This window comes from Marmota marmota, unplaced genomic scaffold (assembly GCF_001458135.2).
Source record: "Marmota marmota marmota unplaced genomic scaffold, marMar, whole genome shotgun sequence".
NCBI lineage: Eukaryota > Metazoa > Chordata > Mammalia > Rodentia > Sciuridae > Marmota > Marmota marmota.
Genome location: NW_026000093.1, coordinates 18,988,527 through 19,006,268, shown reverse-complemented (window position 1 = coordinate 19,006,268; position 17,742 = coordinate 18,988,527). Strand labels below are relative to the sequence as shown.

The following is a 17,742-nucleotide window of genomic DNA, read 5'->3' as shown; positions in this document are numbered from 1 at the left end:
ATCCAGCGAACTCCTGCTCCAGAATCAATGCTCAGCCCCCAACTCTATTGCTTTCTGAACCTGACAGTAATCCTCCATTCCATAATCTCTGTTCCCCTTGATAATCCTATCCCCTGAGGCCTTTTTCAGGTCTGTTCATAGGTCTGTCTCCCTGTAGGGATTATGAACTTCTCATTCCATGTCACACCCACCCTCACCATGAGGCATGATGGCAAATACACAGTAGCTGTCTGCTAAACAGGCGTTGAACTGATTCACACTTTCATTTAACCACTCAGTCCAGGTTTTTCCACATGTTTCTTACTTCCATCTCTCCAAACAGACTTTGGAGTCATCAAAAACAAATGCTGTTTTCTTACACTTCATGTTTCTCCTAAGGTGTGGCTTTAAACAAAGAAACCTAGACATTTGTAACTGAATGGTGTGTTCCCCTCCACCATCTGCCTTCTCTAATAGACTAAAAATTCAGCAATATTTTTCTTCTCACTTGATCGTGGGGCAAATAGTCTCTGGAAAGAAAGAGCTATGAGGGAAGCAGCCGCTGGATAGAGCTCAGCTGAGGAAGGCAAGGCACCATTGTCAGTGGTGTGGCCCTTACTCCACTATGCCCCATGCTGTCGCTATTCACAGGACCCTTTAATGCAGAGAGCCCTAGATTAGTGAGAAAAAAAGCAGGGGCAGGAACACCATTAAACAAAGCACGTCAGGGCTGATGAAGTTAATTAGGAACAATGACCACCGATTAAAATCTGTAATATTTGTTCTCCATAACAAGGTGGACAAGATGATATTTGTTTTTTGAAATCATTGCTGAATATTTCCAGTGCTGTGCAACCCAAATTTAGAAGAGGATTAGTGATTTAAGTGCTGAAGTAGAGTTACAGCAGTTGAAAAGTAAATCGTCTATAAACTACCCTTAGGTATGTCCCTGGTTCAAACAGGGATTGGCCCCAGCTGAGGTGACAAATTGAGCAAAAATCCCACTTAAGAAATGAGAAATAAAGGATCTAAACACTTTTCATGATTCAAAATCCCTGCTCAATCTTCCCACCCCCAAATCTTTTTGGAAAGTGGAAAACCGTGTGACTCTTAGGTACAAGAGTGCAAAGTAAGAAGGGATGTGCATGGTCTCAGTAATTGAGATGACCCCAACTATAATAAAAAGAAATGGTATTTCATTTCCTGATTCATTGTCCTCTTGCTAGTGTCTTGTGCACAGTGGTGCATGCCTGCGAGCCCTGAAACTCAGAAGGCTGAGACAGGAGGATCGCAGTTCTAACTGGCCTCAGCAACTTAGTGAGGCCCTAAGCAATTTAGAGAGACCCTGTCTCAAAATAAAAAAATAAAAAGGGCTGGGGATGTAGCTCAGTGGGAAAGCACTCCTGGGTTCAATCCCTAGTACCCAAAACAAAGGGGTAAGGGGGAAATTTTTTAAAAAGAGTGTCATTAACAGGAAATGCCTCTTCCCCATTCCAGGTTTCTATAAAGAGGGATTTCCCCTAAACAAAGTAGCCCTTCCTCTCCCCTCCTTCAAACAACCCCTCCCTCTTTTCCTTTTATTTCTAACTCTTGTGAAATCCAAGCTACTCCTAGGGAGAAGACTCATAAATCCTACTTGGGATACCACCCACCCCATGGACTATGACTATGGGCGCAACCATCGGGTGCTGGGGAGACCCTGTCCTCTCTCGCACAGAGCTGTCTCCCACACAGTCCTACCCACAACAAAGGTGGTGTTCTGCTCTCCATCTGAGGACTCTAGTTATGGCTTATTTCCCAATCTGTTCAGAATGTGGGCTAAGGAGAAGGGGTTTCTTTATTGAGTCTCCTCAGAGAACTCACCAACGTACAGTTCCCAAGGAATATCCACGGGCAATACAATATTCTGGAGCCAAATAAATCAGTTCCACTGAATAAGTTCATTCATCCAGAGGGCAAGTGATTCGTTAAGCTGGGTTCAGAGAATTTATTTGCCTTTGGGTCCTCAAGAACAGGCATTAATGGATAAAAGAGGCCTGCCCTTCGTTTGTCAAGTCTTAGAATAAATGTCTTCCTTCTATGCTTAATAATGTCTTTATATTTAACAATTTAAAAATCCCAATTTCTTTTTTTCTATTTCTTTCAAGGCTTCTAAAAAAATAAAATAAAATAACCCTATTACCCTGCTATACATTTTATACCCAATATACCTAAATATGCCCATAAAATGCTTTTAGAAAGCACTGTTTAGTGCATACTGGATTTTGTTTAAAACAACATTTTCCACCACCATATGAGAAATGTGGTATATGGTATTCCCAATGTTACATTATTAATTTTATAGCCTCTCCCTAGGTTTCATAAGGATAGGAACAATTTTATTATCCTTATGTATCAATGAAGAAATTGAAGTTAAGCCACTAAGATCTGAAGATAAGTCAGATGGCAAATATCATAGACAAGGGGAATCAGGAGGCAGATCTAACAATTTATCTCCCAGCCCAGGCTGATGCCTATGGGTCCCAGCAAAGTCCAGCATCTCCCCTGAGAACGTATGGTATGTTGCTCTAGAATTCTCCAATGCAGTTTTGTTGTGTGGAGCCCTACAAAGCTCAAAGAAAAGGTGTATTCGAGCACATCAAAGCACTAACAAGAAGGAACACCTACATCCCTGAACCAACTCCCATCCCACAGTGCTAAGGTCAAAACCCAGGGCCTTGTGCAGGCTGGGCAGGCACTCTACCACTGCGTCACCCTGCCGTAAGTCACAGGTGTAAGATGTCCTTCTTAAACACTAAGAACAAAAACACAAAACTCACATGGCTGTTATAGAGGCTAAGATCTTACAGAGTTAAAAATATCCCAACATCATTTGATTCCATTAGAAGTTTTATACAGTTATTCAATTATCTTTCTCAAAGCAGCATATACTTTACTTTCACTATGTAATAAGCTGGTAATAAAACTTCTATTGCATATGCATACATAATAATTATAATGAAAAGATGTCAGGAAACATAATCAGGAAATACCATATATCAGTTTTTAAAAGATAATATATTTAACTAAAGGGGGAGGAAAAGAAAAAAAAAAAACTTCACACTGTTTTCTCCATTCAAATTCTCCACATTTCTTATTTGTAGCAAAAAAAAAAAAAAAAGCTTTTGTATCCCCCTTCAGAACATCTTCCCATGTTTTTTTTAATCATCCCAACCATAATCTCCCCTTTGATGTTCCCCATCTCTTCCTCGTCATAAGAAACAGAAGGGTTGACTCCACCCACCTTAGCTAAATTCTAGCCCTTTATTTAGGAAGGAATGTAGAAATCAGAGAGAGTTATTAGATTGCCCAAGACTGCAGAGCCTGGATCAAATCCAGGTTTTCTAACTCGCGACCATGCTGTTCTCACTGAGATACTTACACTGATCCGGCATTTCCTAGGGGCATTCCAGAACTGCATCTTTCTTAATACTTCCCTGTTATCATGCTGTTCCTATCCTCTGTCTCACTGGTTCTGACCATTAGGTTACTTGAAGTTAATCTAGCCAACAAGGACCCAGGAGTGGGTTACACCTTGCACAGCGCCTTTGACATCCCAGCTGACAAATATTTCATGTGGTTGACAATCATTTGTATCTCTAATGACACATTTATGTTCTAATAAATCTCTTCAAATCTCCCTGTTATTAACTTCTGGTGACCACAATTTGCATATTCCATCGACAGGTTAGAACACAGAATCACTCAAATACATCTTCTCAAGACACCTATTTAGGAAAAAGGGGAAGAGGGGACAAATCACATCACCGTCTCCCTAGTCAAGGGCCTGAACAGTAGGCTGTAATGACATACTGTCTACTGGATGAATGGAGGGATGAAGGGAGGAAGAGAAGGAGGGAAGGAGGGATGAACAGATGGATAGACAGACAAAAGGATGAACAGATGGGTTTGAGTTCGGAGACAGCCACAAGGTACAGACTGTATATTCCAATCAGTGTATGCTTATGACCTGAAAGTATATTGGGAGATTAGATATTTTATGGTAGAATTTAGATCTGTTAGAACCCAAGTATATAATTACCCATGCATTAATTAATATCATATTCACCTGTAGTACCTAATTTTTAATTTTAGTACGATTTTGCCTTATGTTATAAAACCAATTGTAATAAAAACACTTCTTTCAAATTTAGTTTGTCAAAATAACCTTTTGTGTATCTTTAAGTGATGACAAATAATGATCTACCCAGGAAATACCAACAAATGCAAAACTCAAAGGTGAGGGACTGGGGCTGAAGCTCAGAGACAGAGCACTTGCCTAATGCATGAGGCACTGGGTTCGATCCTCAGCACCACATAAAAATAAACAAAATAAAGGCATTCTGTCCATCTACAACTACAAAAAAATTATTTTTAAAAATCAAAGGTGACTGCAAAGTGACCTTTGTGCAAAGGTCAAACAGGCCTCATCCCCATGTCTCTCTGAGTAGGGATGGCAGACTGCCCTGTCACGTGGTATAGCTAAAAGAACATTTTTGTTTGTTTAACATCATAATTTATTTTCTATTCAGTAAACTGTTAGGTTTCTGCACAAAATTCATTTTAATAAATTAAAAAGTAAACATGCTGAATCAAAGCAGGAACCATGATTTTTATGTAGTAAAAATGCAAGTGTTCATTAGAATTCAGGAAACATAAAATTTGTTTTTTGTTCTTCATTTTCTTTTTCCTGCCAAGAGGAGAGAGAGAGTTTCCGCAACTATGGCCACTGGAGAGGTCACAGCCCAAGGTTCTAATTCCTTCCTCTGCTTAGCCACGAGGTTCAATCCCACAGCCTAGCAGGATATTCCAGGGTACCAACAAAAATAATCATAATTATTATTATATTTAAAAACTGATGTTCCTCTTTTGGGTGAAAATAATAAAACTGCCCAGAGAAGTTGAATGTTCAAATTGCAAATTGTTTCCTTTAGCATCAATCTTACTTCCTCTGAATGGCAATCACTTTTTGCTCCTAAAGTATTCCAAAATAATAACTACAGGTGCAAATAAAAACTCAAACTAGAATCGAGTTTCCCAGTAAAAATTGGCACTAGAAAATTAAAAAAGCAAATGTTCTTGGAACAGAAGTCAGTTCATGGACCTCTATTTCTGAGGGGTGTGACTCCGAGCTAATAGCCTCCCTCTCCAGACCTGGGTAAGTACTTGGGTAAAGCAGGCGAGACTAGACAACCAGTTCTCAGGGAGCAGCAGGGCGCCCACCTTAGTGACATCATACCCTGGGGTTCCTCCACAAAGTCCGTGTCACTATTGCCCTTCTGTGCAAGGTTAAGCCCCCTCTGCATCTGGGGTACCTGCAGACATAATAGCCCCTCACAGGGGCAGTGGGCTGGGGATGGAGCCTGTTGTGTTGTTTGTGTTCATCTGATCCATTAGCAAAAAAGAGCACTAGTAGAGATACTTCTTTCTTAAATGGAATACATAATTAACCATCCTGCACTCCTCTTCAATCAGACCATACATCCTGGTTTTCTACAAGTTGTTCTAGGAGGCCTGAAGTTTTTATCCTCAGTTTTCTCCTGTGCTAAATAGGTACTTGTACAAGGCGATCTGGAAAGTTCCTTTTAAATCTAAAATGCTTATATCATGTTATCTTATATGTCTCATTCTCATCATATTCTATCTCATAAAGTTTTCCTATGACATTTCCTTGGAAAGTCAATGGAAGGATATCTTTTAGAAAAGATTCATAAACCAGAAGTTCTACTTGAGACGTTACTAGAAGTAGAATAACTTTGAAAAGGTCCGAATTTTAGTATTAACCAGGTAAACTATTTCTGGAATCTCCTCAGGGCAGTAAAATAAGCAAAAAAGAAAAAAAAATGTGTCTCTTTCTGGTGAATATGCAAATGACCTGTGAGGCAGCAACCCTAAAGACCAGGTCATTTGTACCAAAAGAACACTTTTAAGGTAGACACTCCCACTTACCTGAGAAGAAGAAAAGAAATGTAGAACATGTGGGAAGCTGGCACACTTAGGGGAGAGTGCAGAGTGGGGAGAGGCAATGGAATGTTTATGATGAACTCTCATATGAAATATGGTCTTCATCATTTTTTTTTACCTAATTTGCAAGCAAGGCTTGGACTCTTCACAATCAAAAGACCCTGCTCTGCACAAGGAGACCTTCTTCTTCTTCTTCTTCTTTTTTTTTTTCTATTTACCTAATGCACTCAATCTCCCACAAACAGCTGGTATGTGGCTTGTTTATCTCTGAGGGCTTTCAGAGGACAAAGAGCAATAGGAACTCTCTCAATACAATATAAATAAAGATAAGCCAGTATCCTGCAACAGAGCTGAATCTCTTGCTGGGTGAGTCACTCTAAACCCAGACTTTTGGGCCCATAGAAGAAGAAAGTCACTTCCCACACATGATCTAGTGTGGCTAGGATTACTTTTCTGTCCCTAATAAACCATTATGCATTGTAGTAAAAGGAGCAAAACAGAAATATCATGACTTTTTCAAAAGCTTAACTTATCCAATATCCAGTTGATGATTTATTCTGAGACCATGCCCTTCCTACATTTGGCTATTAAAGTTCCTCCTTTTATCAAATAATGGGAACAGCAGAGGGTGAGCAATATTCTTACTGAGAAAAATTAAAATCTAGCCATACCACTGGTCTTTCCCCAAGTTTAAAAAAAATGTATTGACCCATTATAAAATCAAAATATGTGGAATGCACTCTCCCCTAAAGTTATGAGAGTTGCTCTTTAAGTATACACAATGGTCATCATGATTGACAAACTACATCACCTCAACCAAATCAGTTTTGCAGCCTGATTTTTTTTGAATAGAGGAGGTTTTTATTTTTTTGGTTTGTTTATTAAAGATGAACTTTATTTTCCCACATGCATATATGAAATAAACATGTGAAGGAAAATAATGTTAATGCAAACTAAATGCAATATGTTTCTATATTAAATAGTTTAATTGAAAAAAAAGACGGGTCATCATTTATGAAGAATTATGCAAACCACAGAGCTGGGCTACTTTGAAGCAGCAAAGAAATGACAGTGTCCACAAAGTACAGAAACACGGTCTGAATGCAGGATGTGAATACCCTGAAGGTCCAGATGTAGAATAAAAATTTATGTGAATGGAATAAATAACTCCAGTGGAAAAGTAGATGCACAGAGCACACCAGTGAGGGGAAATGGCCAAGTTCATAATACTGAAGTCGAACCTCACAAGCTAAGATATCTAATGACGTCCAAAAAAAGTAATTACCCATGGCCAGCAAAACAGACAAGAATCAGTTTTAGTTGCTCTCAAACTTGTCTTAAATCAACAAGCAAAAGGCAAAATACACACACATTAAGGAAAAAAAATTCCAGCTGGTAAATACAACCCAGACATTTGTAAGAAAATATTTAACATGTGTATGTCCACCATGTTTTCAGGTACCAGGATAGAAAACATGGTATGTTTTTTTTTTTCTCTTAAGGGACTGTCAGTTAGGCATAAACCTAAGGAATTCATAACGGAATTCAGGCTTAAGATGAGAGCCTAATGAGAAGTGTCAGAGGGCTGTAGAAGCATGTGTGTTGCTGAAAACCATAAATCTCTAGAAAGTGAAGCACACACGTGGGCTTTGTCCATCTTGTTCTTGCTGCACTGAAAGGGTCAGAAGTCACTGCGCTAACTTTTGAAGCAATGTTGGTGCTGACTCCAGGTAGCGGAAAATGCATTCAGAGTTGTTATTATACATTCAGTAGTAATTTTAAAAAGTCAAGGGGAAAGAGGTTGATAGATTTCTGTTAAAAGCTGTTCTATATGTTACAGGTCACAGGCACGATAAATTATTTGTTTATACTATTTGCTTTACAAAACAGCCATTCAATTATAAGTGAAATCAACAAAAAGGGAAATAAGCAAATGTGTATGTGGTTCTGGCATTAAAGTTGGTTTTAAAATGTAAATAAAAAGGCTGGGGATGTGGCTCAAGCGGTAACTCGCTTGCCTGGCATGCGCGGGGCTCTGGGTTCCATCCTCAGCACCACATAAAAATAAAATAAAGATGTTGTGTCCACTGAAAACTGAAAAATAAATATTAAAAAATTCTCTCTCTCTCTCTCTCTCTCTTTAAAAAAATGTAAATAAAATATGGACACTCTACTAAAAAAAAAAAAAGCTGGTTTGCAGGAATCTCCCTCTAATTCTGCACCCTCACAACATTTATGTATTCAATCAGTTACGACCCTAAAACAAATGTCAGATGACTGAAAAAAATATTATGGGATTATATCAAGGATTATCTGGGATAACAAAGAATATAAATATTACTCATTACCTATTTGGGAAAAATTACAGTCAGAATTCCATTATCCTAAATATAAATATTTCTACACAAAGCCTCACTACCAGAATTTAATCTTCACTCAAAACAATCCATTACCTGTGCTTAATGGTCTGGAGCAGTTAAAATGCCACCCAGTAGCCAGACCAGTCTGAACATTTGGTCCGGAAATTCTCTCTCACAACACAGCCAAGAGCACAGGTCACTGACTCCCCTAATCTAATTAAACTTTCTCAAGGCTGGAAACTGTGTCACAAGCAAAGGCACTGAATCCTCATCCAGAAGTTCCTACCTACCCCATCATGCCCATCTCTCCCTAAACTCATGGATTATTTGAGGACTGACTGGTACGAAATCATGAAATGTCCTTTGAAACCCAAAGAAGAGGACAGGGCTTGTCTGGCCAGCCCCCTGGCCCTCCACCACCCAGGAGGTTCAAATGAACCCTTTCCTCTGATGTGTTCTGGTGTAAGCATTTCCTTCTGAGGTTGGCTGAGGACAGGGCAGTAGGAAGAGGTGACACAAGAGTTGTTTTAAGACAGCAGAAATGAGAGAACATTTCTTGGCAACCAAGAGGGCAGCTCCCTACAAGACCATCAATACCTTCAGCACTCAGGCCCCCAAGGAGCGGTCCCCTCTCAGGGTCCTCACTCTGTCTTCATCTTCAACAGATGTCAATGCAGTTTTCTTCCCCTCCATCCTTAAAACATCTCACATTTCACTTTTAAGACTTGGGCCTCTTTAATAAAATGGATATCCTAAGCTTCAAAAGGATTTGTAAAAATTATCATTACACTAATGCTCAGAAACACTCCAATCTAATCCTTTAATATACACATATCATTTATACAAAATTGTACATTAGTGATTTCCGGTCACGGAGGTAATACTGCACCTGCTATCTGGTCGTGAGCACTTCCATATTTAATATTAAGTATATGTACAGATGGGAATAACAGAAGACTGGCATTCCCGCAGCCCCCACAATATACTCTTTTTTATTATTATTAAGGGTTATATCGTTTTTAATCTATCATCTCTACTAGGCACCCAAGTCAGAAAACCCACTAGATGGTTGTCTATAGGACTCTGGATCAAGATAAAATCTGGAGCTGATATAGTTGAGAATCAAAGCCTTAGAAATAGAATAGATCACACAGGAAAGAGCAAAAGAGGAGGGAAAAAGGGAGGGAGGAGGAAAGAGAGGAGTAAGGAAGGTAAGGAAGGCAGGTAGATGGGAAGAAAGGAAAACACACTTGTGCATACCACTGAAGGGCAATTTCCTGGGAGAAACTGAGGTTCCTTATAAGAAGAAACATCAATAAGGCTTGGACCAACAGGGACATCCTCTCAACCTTACCAACACGGACTACTTATTTATGATATGCCTACAGTGGCCTAAATGACAGAGTCAACAGGGTAATGAGAAGGAAATGATCCTCCTCAGAAGTCCTCAGTCAACAAGAAAGACACAGAGGACATGACAGGTGCCAGTCCACAGGATCAGCACATGGCACTGACCTACCATGATCTATCTAGTACACAAAGAGTGGGAGGTAAATTCTGCCTAGGGAAGAAGGAACATGATACTGGGTACTAAGACAGCGCAAGAGTCAACTAAAGAAGATTATGTGGGGGAGGGAAGACTAGACAAAAGAATCACTCTCTTTACATCTCCCTGTCCCCAAAAGCTTGGGGAGCAATTTTAAATAAGCTAAACTAGAGTTTTAATTATTCTTGAGTTTCTTCCAACAGTTACTTGTTTCTAGCTCATTACCTTCCCAGAGCTACAAAAGTGACCAAATGAATTTGCTGAGACCACAGAATGTCTACAACAGTAAGAATTCTAGCACGGATCACTGTTATGGCCAGCTGCTCACGTGCACACTTCAAGCCCAGTAAAGCAGGTAAGGAGCTTCAATTGCTGCCCCAAGCTAATATCTTGTTAAGTGTTTTTTTTTTTCTTAATATAAATTGACAAAATTCAAGAGCTATGCATCTACATTTATACTTAACCATTCTCAGCCGATCACTAAATACTTTTCTGAACAACAAGACTTTTACACAATGATCATCGTTCTTACCTCCATGGGAAAAGCCTTGAAATTAACCGTGTGCTCAGAACCACGCTGGTTTTCTCTCCCCCAGTGAAATCTAACTTCATACAGTTCAAATTCATGCCCTTGAGGCAAAGGTCCTCCTGAGAGAACTGAAAAATAAATTTTATTGAATTACACCACAAATTTTTTAGCACGGCATTATAATCACTAGAGGTTTTTCAGGTTGTGTTGTCAGTGTTTGTTTGGCCAAAAAGCTCTTATGAGCTCTACAGATTAAATTTACAAAGCAAAAATGAGAAATACATCACAACTCTGAAGCACATTTACCATATTTGGGTTGGTCCAAAATTCTCGCAATGCTCATTCAGATATAGTAGAAATACAGAATTCCTAAAAAACTTGGTAATAATATGTAATATTTTAACTTCTCATGTGTTTTCAGTCCAGGTGCAGAGAAGGAAAGCCAAACCTCCTGAAACTTAAGCTTAGCTCTGGTCAGGAGACAAGAAGATGGTCTGAGTCTCCAGTAATTTGCTATAGACCTATCAATAAATTAAACCACACTTGCACATCACTGATCAGCACTGGCAGGCGTTTATCTAGAGAATAGGTAGAGGTTAACAAAATGATTCATGAAGAGGGCTGGGGATGTGGCTCAAGCGGTAGCATGCTCGCCTGGCATGCACTGGGTTCGATCCTCAGCACCACATACAAATAAAAAATTTAAAAAAAGATTCATGAAGAGAATAAGCATTAAGTCAATTGATAATGAAATCATATTTATAAAACAGATAACCATTCATTATCATATAGACAACAAATGCAAATTAAATCTTGATAAACCATAAAAAATATGCAAAATATTAACAACACTTCTATGGGGCCCTGTCCCTATTTCTCATTTCTGGATATGTTTCAGAATTTTATCCCAAAAAAGGCACATCAAATGATAATGAAAAGCACATTTGCATGACAACATGTTTTGAAAACATATTTTAGCCAAACACTCCCTAATATCATATGTAAAATCTTGAAATAAAGTTTATTACAAACACAAAATTTCAACACAAATAAAGGTGGTTTAATTCCGGGCAAGTTTCCTCTAGCTAGTCCCAATTCTAAACAGTCGTAGCTAAGAATTTTAGGTTATTTTTGGTCAAAGAGCTGACAAACTTCACCACCACCACCCTAGAAGTAGGATCTTTGAAACAGATTATTATTCACACTTGAGTTGCCTCTGAGAAGGAAAAAAAAAAAAAGAGCCTTGACCTTGAGGAACAGCTGTTCATCCCCAAATTCAATGGATGAGAAAGCAAATTGATGAAGAGATATTTATTTGTTTGGTTGGTTCTTAGTTTATGACTTATTCTAAATAGGATTTAAGGCTGATTATATCCATATACATAAAACAGAGCCAGAGTGTAAGTTATATAGAAAAAAAACAGAGGGAAACAACAAGGCAAACTGAGAATAGATGGAGAAATCTATCATAGAAAATGAAGAACATGCCAGGCATGCCGCATGCACCTGTAATCCCAGTGGCTCAGGAGGTGGACACAGGAAGATGGCAGGTTCAAAATCAGCCTCAGCAAAAGTGAGGTGCTAAGCAACTCAGTGAGACCCTGTCTCTGAATAAAATACAAAATAGGGCTACAGATGTGGCTCAGTAGTCAAATGCCCTTGATCCAACGCCCGGTACCCCCACCACCACAAAAAAGAAAAAGAAAGAAAGAAAATGAAGGACATGAACTCCTTATTAACAAGACCCTTTCTGGTTCTTAGCTTTCTAGCAGCTGGAACAAGAAATAAAACAGTATCTATAAGAAAAATTGATTTTGATTTTTCAAGTAGACAAAGGCAAGGTGTATGGCCATTAGCATCAGATCACCTCACAGGATTTCAATGTTCTTGCTCATGTTTTACCTGCTTTAGGTCACATGACAAGCCATAGGGGTCAGTGTTATCATCCCCATGGACAAAAGAGAAAGATTGGCTAAGAAGGGCAAAGTGTGACCTGTCATATTCATCCAGCTAGCAAGCCCAGGACCAAGACCCAAGCTGGAATCCCCTGGCCTGCGTCCTGGGGTGACATAGAGACAGTATCTGGAAGTGTGAACTATAAATGAATCCTGGAAGCCTAGATTTCTGAACTGCAGCTCCTACTTTGAGAACTACATTTCATCTTATTTTCCAAGACAACCAAAAAAATATCTAAATACATGGATCAAAAAGGTTTACACATTCATAGCTACGGTGCAGGCTCACTCCATCTTCCTCTTCAATAAACATCACATGATGGGGACTTAAAAATGTGTGAAATGTTTGTACTTCAAATAAATGCCACAGTTTCTGAACAATTTTCTCACTTCCTCCTTTGCCATAGCTGTCCAAACTTGGTCTTAAGAAAAATCAGGAAGGAGACCATAAGTCTACCCTCCACACATTACAACCCAACCCAGAAAGAAAAAAACAAAGAGGGAGAGGATTTTCCTGCCTCACAAGGCATCCCAGCCCACATCAGCAAAAGGAGCAAGTACACCCTTCATCACAGACAGCAATGACCCGACCTGGGGCTTCAGCCAGTGAGTTCTGCAACCCTCTACTTTTAAAAGGCAGCAATAAAACTCTCTTAGAGGAGGTCCAGCTCCATGTTGCACAGAAAGAAAAAAGTGGCATCAAATGATGCACATATGAAATGGGAAAGAGGATTTAAAAAAATCTTCACCCCATACACTCAAGCACATGCTCTCTCTCTAGCTCTCAATCTCTCTCTGAAACTAACTGTTAGAGAGCGTTATCCCAGTACTTTCTTATGGAAATGGAAGTTATAGCTAATCCTAACAGTGATTTCAGGGAACCCAAAAGAGATCCACCTTACAAAAATATATTTCCCATCTGACTTCCCAATGCCCAATAATTCTTTAAAATCCATAAGGTGTTTAAAGCAGGGAGATAAGCCTTTTATTTGAAATATCTAGAAATTCAGGCTACACAGATCCATGTTTTGATAGGGAGAAATTCAAAGCCCCAAACATTTATAAATGTTTTCTGATCAACTACTATCCTGTGCCAAGCACTGCATGAATCACACACTGATACATGATACAATGATACACATACAAAATCCCTGACCTCATGGTTCTTACATTCTATTGAAATGTAAACTCAACAATTTATGAAGATCAAATTTTCCTGCATATTATTCGGTCTCTACATGACAAGTTTATTAGTTGCAAAGTTATTATGTTCAATAAAATTTCAACAAAACAACAGATCCTTATGGATCTTACATTCTATGAGGCTGAAGAGAAGGGAAGCTCTTTGCCCAGACCTGGTCCTCCAGAGAGAGGGGACAATGAGGTGGCTTTCAGCCCGGAATCAGGCTCTGGGTATCTTTCATTTGCTACAGATGAATAATCCAAAGTTAAACCACACTAAAATCATGTGGCTGTACAAAGCCATTAAAAAAAGGACAAATATGGAATTTAGAGTTTTATGAGGTGCCAGGTAAAAGCACTACCTGTTCATTCCCCAAGAGTGATTGTTTATAGACTAAAAGTAAATTGCAGCTCACTTTTATCCATTTGGCAACATACTCTTAAAGTATTATTCTCCCTCTTTATAGCTTACATCTTTTTTATAAAGAAACCAATCATCCCAAAAGGGGTGCTCTTTTCCTACATGAATGAATATCAAATTTTGCTGAATGATATTTGGTTATTATATGGCTACTTATTAGTTATGTTAACATTAGACTCAATAAAAGTACGATGAAACAACATGCTAAATATCCTTAAAATAACAAATTTGTGAAAAGAATTACATAATAAATTGATGTCTTTGCTACTACCTCATTTTCTTAAATGCTCTTTAATAGCATCGCTATTAAGCTTATGAGACTTAAAAAGAGAAGTTTCCCAGAAGAATCTCCTGCAAAATTTGAGAATCACAAAGAGACTTGGTGTATGTACATTTACCTAAATCTAAGCTTCTATGATCTTTTGTGAAAAACAAATTTACCAGATAATTTGAAGGCTGATGCTCATTTCACTTGAATTTGACACAAGATAACTCCATCCTGGTCCTGTGCTGACCACTGAATATACAAAGTAAAGGGATCCAGTCTTAGTACTAGCCAAGCATTCAAACTGCTAAAGAAATCACACTTAGTAGTCCAAGTAGGAGGCATCAGGGACAGGAAAGGAATGTGGACAGATAGTAAGAGGGAGCCCAGCCAAGTCAAAAACAAATGGGGATCAGGAAGTTGGGGAGACTTTCTGAAGACGACAATAGCTATGTTAAGTGAAAAAGTGCAACTAAAGCAAAGAGAAGAAGCTTAGAAAGGCTTAGGGTTGTGAAACAGCATAACTTTATTCCAAGAATAAATAAAAAGAGAGGTAACCAACAGTCAGAGGCAGGTTCATAACATGGGCCCCAGAAGGAGATTTGCAGCCTAGGAGCTAGAATTTATCCTGCAGGGAACCATCGAGGGCTTCTGTGCAGGGAACTAACACGACTGTCTTTGCATGGTGAAATACGACTCCAGGGTCTGCACACACATCAGAATACCAAAGGGCAAGCCTCACCGGTGAGAAAGCTGCTGCTTGGCCCAGGTGAAGACCACAGGGCAGGAGACAAAGTCTGCTAGAGCCAGACGCCAACCAGAGGAGAAATGCCAGCCCGTCCCTGACACATCCCCTGAAGGACCCAAAGGCTCAAACACTTTATTCTTTATAGGTCTAAAGATTTTATAACCTCAGATAAAATATATGTATGTCTATCCACACACACACACATACACGTATATGTATACACACACATATATTCAAGCTCTTAAACATTCCAAAAGAAATATTTGTTTTTAGCATTTTAAGTCTTTAAAGCAAGGATCAATATTTTTTACTCTTCTCATTTTTTAGTATATAGTTCTATTTCATATAAAGAATAAATATCTTCAGCTCTCAGAGAAAGGCCTGTCTGAATCTTGTGTAAGGATCTCCCAGGAGTCTTTGGGGTCAGAGGAGTCCAGAAACCATGGATCACCCACACAGGCTTGAAACATGCTTTAGATTGTTTTTCTGTAAACCCTGCAACTACCCTAAAAACTGAATGTGTTGTGGAACAGACCTATTGCCAAATGATGGCAGAACTGACACAGAACTGTGCATCATAGTATTGTGGGCAACACCTTTCAACTTGTTGGCTGTACTATTTAACATGGCTTTATGAGCCCATGATAATTGGATATGCTGGTGGTATTGTAATGTGCTCCAGACCATCAGTGGGGCTTTCAATTCAAAATCCAAAAACTGTCCTGCAGAAAATCTTAGCCAACATTGTTATGGTATTCAAAGAGATGCTACTGTGATTGCAAAAAGCCCAAGTGACCCAAAATCAAACATTGGTAAAAGAATGATCTGTTTGAAAGAAGACAAAATCCTCACTACTAGTCCATCAGATTTCTTTAAAAGCCATAATTATGCACCAATGGGCAATATTTAATTAGAAGGTGATAATCTACAGAATTCTAAAAATCCAGGTTCTACAAACCTACTCTACCTGGATGAACAAGAGAAGGAAACTTCTTTAAGATTTGAACTCTGAGCAATTCTGGATTTCCATGTGACAGCCTAAGTGGCCACAGATTTTCTGATGACTGGAAAGCATTTATTTTTATGACTTACCTATTCAAGTAAATTGATGACAGCTATTGAAAACGCGTACTTACCAACAAACTACTTGCTGTGCAATATATGTATGTGTATCCACACATACACACATACATGTATATGTATACATACACATATATTCAAGCTCTTAAAGGCAGAGATCAGGGCTAAAGGTGTGGCTCAGTGTTAAGAGTATTTTCCTTGCATTCATAAGGTCGCATTCATGAGACCTTCCATTTGTTCCCCAGCATTAAAAAAAAAATAGAAATCATAGCAATAGCATGGATAGTAGGTCAGTTGGTCACACTGGGAAAAGTGAAGCAGATTAAAGCAACTGTCCAGGTAATTCAAGTTCTCCAAATAAATAAGATAGTCACAAAGAAATTTAACCCTGACCTCTCATATAAATAAAAAATTTAGAACCTCTTCAGCAAAAACAATGTCAAAATATCTTTGACAACTTCATCTTTGCATCAGCAAGGTTGCTAAGAAACACCATAAAAAGGTGTCACATTTTGGGGGAAGGGTGTGATTAATAATTATCATCTGGCCTAAAATTAGTATTGAGAATTGTAAAAGACCCAGAAGTAAAATTTCCTAATTAAAGTTTCTATAATAAGTTTCCACAAAGGGAACAAATGACCTATCCTGAACAGCAAATTCTCCCATACTGATGGCCCATTAAAAATGTCATTACTTTAACATACTCCTAATAGTCAGATGGAATCACATGCTACCGCACAGGCCTGGGCAGTCCCCCACCTTCTCACTACCTAAGTATCTAATCACTCAGGCTAGAAATATATACACCAGTAACAATCATAAACTGCTTCATTTTCTGTGGTATCAGTTACCCATGGTCAAACACAACTTGAAAATACTGAACGGAAAATTCTAGAAAGAGAGATACATTCACATACCTATCATTACAGTATATTTTTGTAATAGTTCTATTTTATTATAATTTAAAGCTGTTAATCTCTTACTATACCTAATTTATAAATTAAACTTTATCATAGGTATATAAGATAGAAATAAATAATATATGTAGAATTTGGTATAATCCATTTCAAGCATCTACTGAGGGTCTTGGAACCTATCACTCATCAATAAGTCAGGATTACTATAATTTTTATATTTTTACAACTGTATTTTTGTATTTATGCTACTGTTCATACCATAAATATGTTCAATTTTAATTTGTCTATGAACCTTAAGTGTTAAGATTCCTACATACAATGATTCACCTGTCCTACTGAGAAATAAAATGACACATAGGGCAGCCTTAATAAACTTTAATAAACTTAATAAACCTTAATAAAATTCCAGGAGATAACAGGACCAATGGTGTGGTCAGGTCACCCCCAGAACACAATGATTGGTTCAACTCCACATTGAGAAGAACTCAGCTGCCTTAAAATATGCTCAGTGTGGAGGTAAAGGCAAGGTGGCAAGATCCAACAGGCGGACACCTCTAACGATTCTTCCCTCTCCCTTTTCCACATGGCTAATTCCTGGAGTTCTATGAACTGCACCTCAGAAATCTCTGTCACCCCTCCTTTTCCACTGATCCTGTGATGGTTTCGGTCTTGGGTAATTCAGTCTCTTGCACTGAACTTGAAACTAGCTCCCAAATCTCTCTCAGATACCATTTCATTCCATACTGTCACATTAATT

At 38.5% G+C, this 17,742-nt stretch overlaps 1 protein-coding gene and 1 pseudogene across 2 annotated transcripts in view; one reads left to right on the top strand and one right to left on the bottom strand.

Annotated features, from left to right (window-relative positions):
- Ca8 (carbonic anhydrase 8) overlaps nucleotides 1–17,742 on the bottom strand; it is an 88,432-nt gene that overhangs the window by 62,147 nt on the left and 8,543 nt on the right. For both annotated transcript variants that reach the window (XM_015485848.2, XM_015485849.2), the window contains exon 3: nucleotides 10,421–10,545. In XM_015485848.2, coding sequence (XP_015341334.1) covers nucleotides 10,421–10,545 — 125 coding nt within the window. The remainder of the gene's footprint in view (nucleotides 1–10,420; nucleotides 10,546–17,742) is intronic.
- Nucleotides 13,676–16,431, top strand: LOC107142228 (annotated as a pseudogene).